The following is a 12669-nucleotide window of genomic DNA, read 5'->3' on the forward strand; positions in this document are numbered from 1 at the left end:
ACTGTGGGCCTTCCTCAAATTGACCTACATTAAGATTCAGGGACGAAGATGCCTTTTGGTGTCTGGAAGATTCGACTACATCAACCACAAAGAACTGGTTGCTTCTGAAAGTTACCTGTGGGGTTTTAAATAGGATTTTTTTTTTTTTTTGAGGAGTCTGTTTACTTGAAATCAAAAGCTATGTATCTGGCTAAATATTGCTATGAAAACTAAAAAGCAATGAGTTCAAGTGTATTTCACACTGCCAGGGAAAATAGTGTGAGAAGCACAGTCATTTCTCAAAGTGTGGTATCCCACTTTTACAGTTTTCAAGAAAGCAGCCTGCTACCAGGCACTTACTTTCCGAAACCGTTTTCAGGGGATTGGTGCAGGATATTCCCACAGTCTTCCAAATCATCTTCCTCAGTGGCATGGTGTGATTGAGGAAGGGTTTCCACGGATATGCAAACCACAGAGTCTTTGATTTACAAGGACACTTCTGGAATTCTTAGTGCTCTCTTCTTAGGCAAAAAAGGATAGTTTATTTTATAAATATTTTCTTCAACAACTGATTGGAGCAAAAAACGTGTTTTTTTTTTTTTCTTTTTTTTCCCTCCTGACTAACCTCTAGTTAATTGAAAATTTCACTTTTTCCTTTGCTTTCTTCTTCAAGCTTCACTTGGGAACTTGACTCCATTTATTTATTTATTTATTTATTTATTTTTTTGAGTCGTAAATGTTTTCAAGACTTTTTTTTTTTTTCAAGGTTTTTACTTTAAAAATTGAAGTATAGTTGATTTACAATGTTGTGGTAGTTTCTGGAGTACGCTGAAGTGATTCAGTTTTGCACATATATATTCTTTTTCAGATTCTTTTCCATTGCGGTTTATTACAAGGTATTGAATATAGTTCCCTATGCTATACAGTAGGACCCTGTTGCTTATCTATGTTTTATATCATAGTTTGTATCTGCTAATCCCAAACTCCTAATTAATTCCTCCCTCGCTCCCTTGCCCCTTTGGAAACCACAAGTTTGTTTCTACGTCTGTGAATCTGTTTGTTTTGTAACTACGTTCGTTTGTGTCATATTTTAGATAGCATATATGGTACCATATGTTATTTGTCTGTTTCTGACTTACTTAGTATGATAATCTTGAGGTCCATCTATGTTGCTCAAATGGCACTATTTCATTTTTTATGGCTGAGTAGTATTCCCCTGTATATACATACACCACATCATCTTTGCTAGCTACAGTTAGCCAAGACATTGTTAGCTATAATAACTCTGATACCTGGGCATGTGAGTATGGCTATTGAATGATATGGTGTTGACTCCGAGGACTCATTCACCTATGGTAGTAACTACCAGAGTCCTTATTGCGGGGTTATATTGGATAAATGTGGGCAAAGCCAATGCATAATTGCAGAGAGATGTACCTTATAGAGGAGGACACCAAATTTTGCCATGCAGGGAAGCCCCTACTTCACAGCGGGTGGATGCCAGGTGCTTATCCTAGTTATCAGACCTCAGGATTTGATTTTGGCATTTCATACTCTGATCATCAGGTCTGGGAACTACAGACCCACACTGACGGATTTACAAGTAACCAATGAGCTAGAATGACTCAGTATCCTGTGAGTTGGGTTCAAAATCCAACCTGCTTATCTTTGTGATATTGGGCAAATTATCTTACTTTTCTGTTTTTTTGTTTTTTTTTTTAAACCCAGACAATTGAAATGTTAATACTTTATAAAAATGTTCCAGGAGCTAATGCCTTCACATAATATCTGGAAGATGATAGCTATTGTTATTATACTGTCATTTTGCTGTTGTCTTCATTATAACTGTGCAAGTCAACTTAGGAGACTGAATATTAATAGATGAGAAAGTTGCCTTTTGAGTATAGTATTTTAAAGCATGAGAAGGAATTGGACTGGATCAGATAGGTGTTTGTCAGTTTTTGTATTGGACACCATAGCCTCGACTCTGAACACCCTTTACCCAGACAGTGCTGGATTAACTCCACTGCAGTTTGAACCTGTGGCTTACCTTTTTTTAGATTTCATGAAGTCATCTTTTTTTTTTTTTTTAATCTGGGAGCCTCTAGTTTATTTGGTTCCAGTTTTTAGCAGCAAATAAAGGAATCACCTTGAGTACCTTGAGTTTGGCTTTCAAAACATCTTTAAGGGGCGATTTATTATTCTTCCAGGTTGCTCCTTCTTTCGGTTCCACTTTCCCCAGGTGACGTTTGCAGGAGTGGGGCTAACTCATCCCAAGGATGGGCGGCATATGCCAAGTGCTTCTAGAAGACACTGCATTCCCTTGACTAGAGCATGGGAAAGCATGCTTTTTTAAGTTTGTTAGAACGGCCTTCTATAAAGACCTCACCTTTCTGTATTTGTTTTTTATTTTGTTTTGTGTCTGGTATAGGTATTGACATCCTGAAGCTGGTAGCAGCCCAAGTGGGAAGCCAGTGGAAGGATATCTATCAGTTTCTGTGCAATGCCAGCGAGAGGGAGGTGGCCGCTTTCTCCAACGGGTACACGGCGGACCACGAGCGCGCCTACGCAGCGCTGCAGCACTGGACCATCCGGGGCCCCGAGGCCAGCCTGGCCCAGTTAATTAGCGCCCTGCGCCAGCACCGGCGCAACGATGTGGTGGAGAAGATCCGGGGCCTCATGGAGGATACGGCCCAGGTAACGCAGCCCAGCTGTCTGTCCTTCCCACTAACCTTTAGGTCCCTCAGCTCCAGATTTTACCAGGTATATGTCAGAAGAGACAAGAACTGCTTGTTGCTATTTAGCTTCACACACACGCACACTGAAACACATGCACATCTCTTCTGCTGCTGCTAAGTCGCTTCAGTCGTGTCCGACTCTGTACGACCGCATAGACGGTAGCCCACCAGGCTCCCCTGTCCCTGGGATTTTCCAGGCAAGAGTACTGGAGTGGGGTGTCATTGTGTTCTCGGGCACATCTCTTCTGGGGCAGTGCTTCTAAGTGGTTTTCCATTAATCATCTAGAGAACTTTTAAAAAATTCTGGTACTTGGACCTCACTGTAGACCAAATTAGAATTTCTGAGAACAGGACTCAGAATGAGTACTTTTAGGAATCAGTATATTTAAAAGCTCTGTTAAGTGTTTCTAATGTACAAAACCGAGAATCTTTGCCTTTGGGATAGATTCTGGCATCAGACTGTACATCTAGATCTATTCCTTGTTTCCCCATTTACGGTTTCATTTTGCATAACACACTTTGAACAAAAGCAAGAAGAAAGACTTTTTTCTATTCCCTTCCACTTCCAGCGGATGTTTTCTGTGATGTGGTTTAAGAAGACTCTGCCTTACCCCCAGGTAACCCTGAGGATGCAGGTGGGGCTGGCAGTGTTTAGTAACAAGATTGATATTTCTCCCTGGGCTTGTCCAATCAGTGTCTCAGATGAAACTGAGGGGACCGGGAGGGTGGTTTATTTATAGTCATTGGTCCATGAGCCTGGGTTTTGGCATCAGAAGGCACTGGATAGGAAGCCTGGCTCTGACACTAGCTGAGTGACCAAGGGTGTTTCACTTCAATTTTGTCTGTCTCTGTTTTCTCACTTGTCTCCCAAGTTCATTAAGACTAGGAATAAAGTATATAAAATGCCTGACCTACTGAAGGTGTTCTGCATAGCACAGTTACAGTCATGATGTATTTACTTAGCCCTTCCATAATCATAAGGTACTTCTCCAAAAGGCTGTGAATTAACTACAGATTTGGCTATTGAATCATAGTTCTCAGATTTTGATTGACATTTTGCAGTGTATTCTCAAAGAAAAACACTGCCGCTGAGACTTGATAAAACCCACTTAAAATTTAAAAGAGACCATTCTGCCTGTGTACTTTTCCATTGGTCCAAACTTATTACCTAAAAGAGCGAGGGAGAGAGTTTTTTCTCTGGTCCACTCTAATCTGCTATCATTCTGCACCACATTTGCATATCAAGGGACTCAATTTTATATATTTAAGACATCCAAATGCCTTCATCTTTCTATACTAGCAGTGTAGTGTTTCTTCATTATTGAAATAAACATTCATCAGGTGAATCTTTTATCTAAGTGACTGGATAAAAGTTCATTGGTGCTAATTGACTCTGAAGGTAGTCTTTAAAGCTCCTAGTATATTTTTTTAAATTTATTTTTAATTGAAGGATGATTGCTTTACAATCTTGGTGTATTTTTAACTTCTTTGAAATGTGGAAGTTCAGAAAAAAAGATTTACTAATAGAGGCAGGAGTAAACGTTCAAAGGCACACACGGTGTCTTGTGACTTTCTGAAAAACCATCTCAATTAAATATGGTTCACAATTAAAACAAGGCTTTGAGTAGCTGGATTTTGGGAAAGAAAAGGGAGATGCTTGACCTCCAATTAAATAAAATAACTGCAGTTCAAACACAGGGACTCAGGAGGCAAAACATTGTGCTTCCTTGGAGTGTCAGCTTTAAGGAAAGAACTGTTAGGGCAGGCAGCAGATTGAAGAAGGATTTAGATACTTGGGAATAAGTCACTGGATCACCTTGATATTGCCTCCAAAAAAGAGAAAATATAATTGATGCAGTGATAGGATTTGGTTAAATGGAATATTTAATAATGTGGAAGGATGATCATGAGGTATTGTTAAGGGTTCAAAAGAAGGTTTCTCATTAGGAAAAACAAATATAAACATAGGAAAATAAAAAAGCATAGATGCTAATATTATGCTATTAAATTTAGGAGGTAGAATTAGAATTGATTTTTAAAATTATTTTTTATAATGAAAGTATTATTTTGTGATTTAAAACATTTTTTAAAATGACAGCTGAAAGGACCCACAAGAAAGATAGGTAGGGCTTTGTTTTACTGTGCTAACTTGAAAAAAGGGAAGTATCCTTGTTTTAATTGAGGAAGAGCCGCTCGACAGTGGTTTATGTGCCAATCCATTCTTTCTTGGGAGGACTGGCTGAGGTTTGCAATGTTGGGTCAGATTTGCCTAAAACTTACTTCATTTTTGGTTTCTGCATATCTGTCTCCTCTTTCTCTGTGTACACTCAGCAATCATTTAGACTTTGTTCCTAGTATTTAAGGTACTTTCTTTTTGGGGGTGGTAATGATGGTAGTGGAGTATCGTCTACAGCGAGTGACCTTGGCAAGTGACCTTGGTATGTTTCTTTGATGGTTCCATTGAGTTCCATCAATAGAGCACTTGCTTTGTTCCAGGCTATGTCTTAGGTCCTGGGAAAGGTGGGCCCAAAGATGCAGACTCCATGGAGGAGACTGCATGTCAGGGCGAGTAGTTTTTTCCTTGTTCATATCTCCTCCATATATAAAAAATATTCTAGTATCTATTTTTTATTGTTTATTTATTTATTTATTTTTATTGTTTATTTTTTAAGAGACAGTAGCACCGAAGCATTCTGTAGCTTTCTCCTTGGTTCTAGTGTGGCCTGCATTTTAGGATGGAGGCTGAGAAGGCCGAAGCTTCTTGTCCCATGTTTTCATTATGTCCATCATTGTCTGGCAGTGTTGTGGGCCCAGCTCTGATTCTAATTTTAATAGCCAGTGAGCATGGATTTCTGGTTGCCAGCTCTTATTAATGGTGCAGCTTGTTCCTAGTTTATCTCTGAGATTTGTGGAGTCAAACAAGAGAATCAGAGAACACAGGGGGCCTAATTGAGACTTAGTTTTTCCATTTTCTGGTGGATTTGTATTCTGTGTGTATGGTGGTGCTGCTGGCGATTTGAGATTTTGCCCCAGGAGTTAATGGGCTCTTAATGTGTAAAAATGACTCTGTGTGTCGTGTTTAAAATGGTTAATGTTTTTTTCCCTGTTTATGAGCCTGAGAACACCTGTGTTATGTTCCACTCAGAGGATTGGCCCTGGTGTTCCTTTTGGTTACCTCTGTCAGGAGCAGCTGGTCCATTATTAACCTTGGTGGCCTATTAGCCATTTTTGTATTAAACACAACCAGAGTCTGACTTTAAAACAAAATTATGCATTAACAAATTATAAGTACAATTTACTTGATGGTGTACTGTTCTTTGAATCTTTTTAAAGACCATTCTTTAGAGCAGTTTTAGGTTTAAAACAAAATTGAGAGGGAAGTTACATGCACCGCCTCCCCCTCATTCACCATCATCGGTATCAGTCAAAAGAGAGGTATCAGGGGTATCAGTCAAAAGAGTTTTTACCAAGAGGGAACCTATAATGACATATCATAATCACCCAAAGTCCATAGTTTACCTTAGAGTTCACTCTTGGTGCTGTTTGTGTCCTGTGGGTTTGTGTAAATGATGCATGTCCATTAAATACAGAATAGTTTCACTGGCCAAAAAATTCTCTGTGGTTTACCCATTTCTTTCTTCCCCATTACCCACACCTCCCCCCCATCAACCACTAACCTTTTTCATTGTCTCTTACAGTTTCGCCTTTTTCAGAATGTCGTGTAGTTGGAATCATGGAGTGTTTTGTCTTTTCAGATTGACTTCTTTCACTCCGTCATCTGCATTTAAGCTTCCTCCATGTCTGTTTATGACTTGATGGCGGATTTGTTTTTAGTGCTGTTTCATTGTCTGGATGTATCACAGTTTATTTATTCATTCACCTGCCTGACTCTTTCCTTCTCTGAAATGTGGCCTGAGTTTCTCAGTACGCTCTTCCTTCAAGTTCAATATCAAAATGGACCCCAGCCTTCCAGAATCATCTCTATTCTTTCCTTCCCAGGTGTGAACTTTGAGAGAAGCAGCAAAGGACAGTAGTTGGAAGTTACTGAACTCCTTATAAAACAAAACAAAAAGCCTAATACAACTTTCCAAATTGTATGTTGTCTTTTTCCATCCTTTTACTTTTTCTTTTCCCCCTGGCTTATAAAGAAAGCCTTTTGTAAGTAAACATATTGAAGATTTTAAAAAATCTATTCTAACAGTTTTGTTGTTTAGAAAATTTCAGTGTGGTAACATTTTTTAATGTAATTTAAAAATGCTTTCTTTACTCATATATTTGGGTATAAATGTACCATCTTATTATTTTTTATATTTGTCTTATCTGTTCTCTTCCCCCCTTCCTGGTTAATAAGGTGTTTTTATTATTCTACTTTTCCTCTCATTAACTTCTTAGGTACACATTTTTTTTTTGCTTTACTTTTCATGGATACCCCAGAAATTACAACACACAGTTAAATTATGAACTATTTTATAAATGTGTACTTTTTATTATTTTCCAGACAACACAACAGCCTTGAATGACTTTAAACATATCTATCCTTCTCTTGTATTGTGTTTTTGTTGTCATACATTTTATTTTTTTAAGTTAGTAATAATTTTTATTGGAGTATAGTTGTTTTTCAGTGTTGGTTTGTTTCTGCTACGCAGCAAAATGAATCAGCTATACGTATGTATTTATCCCCTCTTTTTTGGATTTCTTCCCCATTTAAGTCACACAGATCCCTGAGTAGAGTTCCCTATGCTATACAGTAGTTTCGGATTAGTTATCTATTTTAATACGTAGTATCGATAGTGTATGGGCTTCCCTGGTGGTTCAGTGGTAAAGAATCCATCTGCCAATGCAAGAAATACAGACTCATTGGTCTTTGGGTCAGAAGGATCCTCTGGAGAAGGAAATGGCAACCTTACTCCAGTATTCTTGCCTGGGAAATCTCATGGACAGAGGAGCCTGGTGAGCCACAGGCTAGGGGGTCACGAAGAATCAGACACAACTCAAGCAACTAAACAACATCAGTAGTGTATATATTTCAGTCCCAGTCTCCCAGTCTGTCCCCATGGTATCCATATGTCTGTTCTCTATGCCTGTGTCTCTATTTCTGCTTTGCAAATATGTTCATCTGTATTATTTTTCAGGGTATCATAGATAAGTGATATTATATATTTGTTTTTCTCTTTCTGACTTACTGTCATACATTTTAACACTACACATTTCTTAGCCTACCAAAGGCATAATTATTATAATTTTACACGGTCACACTTCGTGTAGATTTACCTGCTTATTGATTTTTTTCTGATGCTCATTCCCCATGTCTGCCTGAGATCCTTTTTCTTTGGCCCAAAGAATACTTAGTGTTGGTTTCCAGCAATAAATTCTGTCTGTCTTCATCAGGAAAATGCCCACTGATGAAAATAAATTGCATTATTTGGGCTTTGTTTTTGAAGGCGAGCTGGAAAATGGAACTTAAGCTTGACAGTTCTTTTTCCTTCAGTACTTTCTAGCCCGAGTTTAAGTTTCCCCTGCTAAATAGCAAGGGAGAGGATGCAATTTTATTTTTAAATCTGTATTACATAACAAATTGCATGGGCACTGTTATGCCAGGCACTTTGGGCAATGCAAAGACAGGGAAGACAGAGTCATTGCTGTCAGAAAAACCTACTGTTGAAGGGAAGAAAGGTGAACATCTTTTATCCAAGGGAGGAGGGAGGGAATCTGTGAGTGTGCAGTTTATCAACATAAAGACGCCAAGTCAGGATGTCAGTGTGAAGAGTGTACCGGGTTAAATTCCTGTCCCGGCAATGTATCACTGGTCAAATACTTGGCATCACTGACTTGGTTTTTTCATAATAAAATGGGAAACCCTTAATGCCTGTCCTCTGAGCTGTTGTGAAATTAGGTGAGTGTGACCCAGAGAAAGCCCTTGGTGAATGTTACCGTGAATCACTGCAATTATTCCCAGGCTCTAGAGGCAAGAGAGATGGAAGAATGTTCTTGACTAGCTCCAACTTACATATCAATAGATTCTTTAAATCCTGGACACCAAGGGTTACTCCGTGTCGGATAGGGAGAGACGGCCAAGTTCAAGACTGCTTGATGGGTAGACGGTTGAGCATGAGGGTTGCCATCTGCGTTCAGTACCCAAGAACTGGAAATTCCAGCTAGTTGTAAATATTTATTCTTTAACTGCCTGAGTGAGTGTTCCTAGGCTGGCAGGAATGTTTTCTCTAGTGAAGAAACAAAGGGGATGGTGTATGTAGACAAGCCTGCTCTTTCAAGGGCTGTCAGAAAAAGGATACAAAATTGAGCAACTGGATTTCTAGGTTTCCTTTTTTGTTGTTGCTGGTGTTTCTCACCACTCGGCCTCACCGCCCGGCCACCCCGCCCGGGTCTTTTTATATTCAAATAGGCTTACCCAGTGTACTTGTTTTCCTTTCTTTCCCCTCTCATCTTGGACTTGCTTCTTTCTCTGTAGGAAACCTTAGGCAAATGATTTCTCTGACTCCTATTTTTCTATTTAAAATGGGAATTCAAATGGTGGTTTTTTTTTTTTTATAGCATTAAATCAGATAATGGCTTGTTAAACTATGGGATGTAAAAAAGTAGGGTGTGAAAGTGATGCTTACCAGCTAGGTTCAGAAGTCGTGGTAATTTGAATTTGCCAGTCTTCCTTTAGAGTTTCATTTTGAGAAAGGGAGGAAAAAGGCATTTTATGTACATTTAAAACTGGTAAACAAGGTCCTATCACGTAGCACAGGGAACTATTAATATATTCAATATCTTGTAATAAACCATAATGGAAAAGAATATGAGAAAGGATGTATCTGTGTAACTGAATCACTTTGCTGTACATTGGAAACCAAACCAACGTTGTAAATCAACTGCATTTCAATAAAAAGGGATGATCATATTAAAAACAACCACAATCATTTAAAGTAGTATAAAGGATTACTTTAGCTGCCTGCTTCGACCAGAGATTCACAAATATAAGGAGTTGGTGTTGATCAGGCAGAGGGTTTGGGGTGTCTCAGCCCTCTCTCCCTCCTTTCATGAGATTAGCTAGATTAAAACCATACTGTAATGTACCAATTGGTGAATCTGAAGCCAGTATTGTTGTGGTTAATGTCTACATAGTAGAATGATTCTTTGTTAGAAATTCTTAATCCTTTCGGATTAATTCTTCCCAGAAACCACACTGGTGACCTCGGTCCCAGGGACAGAGTTCTCTCTCTCTCAGCCATAGTGGACTCTGTGTTGGAGACTGAGTGGTTTTGCTCTGTATAATCCACTGGGAGAATCTTCACCGTGAGATGATGAGCACTGGCATTCTGTCTGTGAGGACAGTACCACTGCTTCTGCTGAAAAGGGAACTGTAGTTACTGATTTTTTTTTTTTTATCAGCTACATGATGCAGCTGTCTTGATCTACGTTGTCTCAGAGCAGCTCTTTTCAGAAATTTAATATAGTGAGGGCAAATGGAGGCATATACCAGCTGTACCTTTTAACTGTTGACTTTTTGTCTTTTCAGATTTGTCCTTAACTCGCCAGTTGACCGTCTCTTAGAAAACAGGGATTACTGTCCTAAGGCCTTGAGATGTTAGCTAAACTGGCGTGCATCGAGCCCCTGACTTCTGCTAGGTGGCCACTGCGTGGAGGGTCATTTCAGGTCAAGTTACTTAATTTGCAGAGTGTGACTGTGGGTTCTGGGGAACTTGCAGTGTGGTGAGAAGGGGACACTAAAGGCATTGCTGACACACAGTAGGCCAGATGCTTTGAGCGATGGTCGTGTTTAAGGTGGTGGTTGTGTACAAAGGAGCCAGGCCTATGAAGAAGCCTTTAGACATTTGATGACATTTCAGGCCATTCTACTTATTGTCATACTCCATGGTTTCATTCAGTTAGTCAACAATCTTTTGTTGAGCAGCAGCTGTGTGCCTTGTACTATGTGAAGAAGAAAGGTGTGTTCCTTTCAACAGCTCACTCACCGAGATGGAGACACGTGTGCAAATAATGACAATTTAGTGGGATAGGCAAATGTTATAATAGAAGTGTGCATGAGGAATTATAGCATCAGAAGATACAGGTACTCAACCCACCACAATATACCTAGAAAATAAGAATAGATGTATATATTTCTATTTGAAAGTTTGTTTTTGTTTTTTTTTAAGACAGACTCTAATTTCTTTCAAGATTATATTTTGGTCTTCTTGTCCAAGACTTTCTCATGAGGTTTCTGCCCAGGGAGCCCCATCTGTTTTTTTACACTAAGGTCTTCTCAAACTTTTGACTCTACGAAGAACATGTATTTTACTTAGAATCTTTTTTCATTTGGTTCAGTAGCAAGCTTATCAGAACATTCATTGTTCTGTTATAGGAAAGGTACGAGAATGAGGCTTCAATGTCTCACTTCACATCAAGTGCAGGAGTTGGAACTTTGAATCTCCAAGAACTAGTAAAAGGAGCTGACATAACCAACAATTAGAGCTTTTCTTACAAACATCTGGTGAAATAGCATGTAAATAGTAGAGATGTTTGTACATGCCCAGTCCTTGACATCTACTAGTGAGGCTCAGTAGGTCTTAGCTACTGTTGTATGTGTTGGAATTTGAATTCCATACACTCCTTTTTTGACTCAAGCAATAGCACTCTACTTTCTATAAATGCATGTTATGGAGAAAGAGAACCAGTGTTTGCCGCATATCTGCTGTGTCCCAAACACTGTCTAGGTGCTTTGCATCTGCTTTTATCTAGCAAGCCTCATGGCCCTATGAGAAACAGGTATTAGAATTAACATATATTTCTGTGTTTTGTTGAAAACTGTGTCAGCTGTGTATGTACCATTATTATAGTTACCATTAAGAAAGCAATGAAAACATCGTGAATTATAGCTGTTAGATACAGCCCAATTTCAGACATGTTAAAGCGTTTGAAGAGTACAGGTGATAGAGAGAAAAGTCTGGGAAACAGATTGTTGGGATCTTGGGACTGGGTATACCCGCCCTCCCTAACACACACATACTTACACATGGTTTATTTATATATTTTTTAGTAGCCTTTACCTTTTTATTAATGACTTTTTTTGTTTGGTTGCACCACGTGGCATGCAAGATCTTAGTTCCCCAACCAGGGATTGAACCTGTGTTCCCTGCAGTAGAAGCGCAGAGTCCTATCCACTGGACTGCCAGGGAAGTCCCTTTAGTAGCCTTTAAAGATGGGATGGTTTGACACAAGCAATTTATTTAGCAAACATTAAAGGAACACCCATTTTGTTTCAATGTCTGTACTGGGCACTGGAGATACTAAATGAAAACACACATCATATACAATGGAATACCACTCAGCCATTAAAAAAAAGAATGAAATTTTGCCATTTGCAGCAATGTGGATGGACTTGGAGGGTGTTACGCTTAGTGAAATAAGTCAGACAGAGAAGGACAAACACTATATAAATCACCTATATGTGGAATCTAAAAAATATACCAAACAAGTGAATACAACAAAAAGGAATCAGACTCACAGATAATAGAGAACAAACTAGCGGTTTGGGAGGGAAGCAGTGAGGAGCAAAATAGAGATGGGGAGAGGGAGGTAAAACTATTGGGTGTAAGGTAGGCTAAAAGGATATATTGTACAACATGGGGAATATAGCCAATATTTTGTAATAACTGAATATAGCCAATATTTTGTAATAACTGTGAATGAAAAGTGACCTTTCAAAATTATATAGAAAAACAAAGAAAACACACACACACACCAAAACACACAGAAACAGAATCATCGCTCACGATGCCGGCATTTTACAGGAGGGATGCATGTGTGAGCCAGATGTTGGAACATCCTCTGTGAAATGGCCATACAGAGGACTTGAAATGGGCTTTTCTTTTTTTCTTGGGATGGTGTCTCTACATTCAGAAAAGGCTGAGTCTATCAGTGGATGATAAAGATGGGGAGTGGGAGG

The 12669-nt window shown here is 39.0% G+C and overlaps 1 protein-coding gene across 1 annotated transcript in view; it reads left to right on the forward strand.

The window, feature by feature from the left end:
* Positions 1 to 12669, forward strand: part of TNFRSF21 (TNF receptor superfamily member 21) — a 69807-nt gene that overhangs the window by 32365 nt on the left and 24773 nt on the right. Inside the window, exon 4 of the mRNA XM_043449892.1 lies at positions 2411 to 2676. Within this exon, the coding sequence (XP_043305827.1) occupies positions 2411 to 2676 (266 nt within the window). The remainder of the gene's footprint in view (positions 1 to 2410; positions 2677 to 12669) is intronic.

This window comes from Cervus canadensis, chromosome 28, assembly GCF_019320065.1.
Source record: "Cervus canadensis isolate Bull #8, Minnesota chromosome 28, ASM1932006v1, whole genome shotgun sequence".
In the NCBI taxonomy this organism is placed as follows: domain Eukaryota; kingdom Metazoa; phylum Chordata; class Mammalia; order Artiodactyla; family Cervidae; genus Cervus; species Cervus canadensis.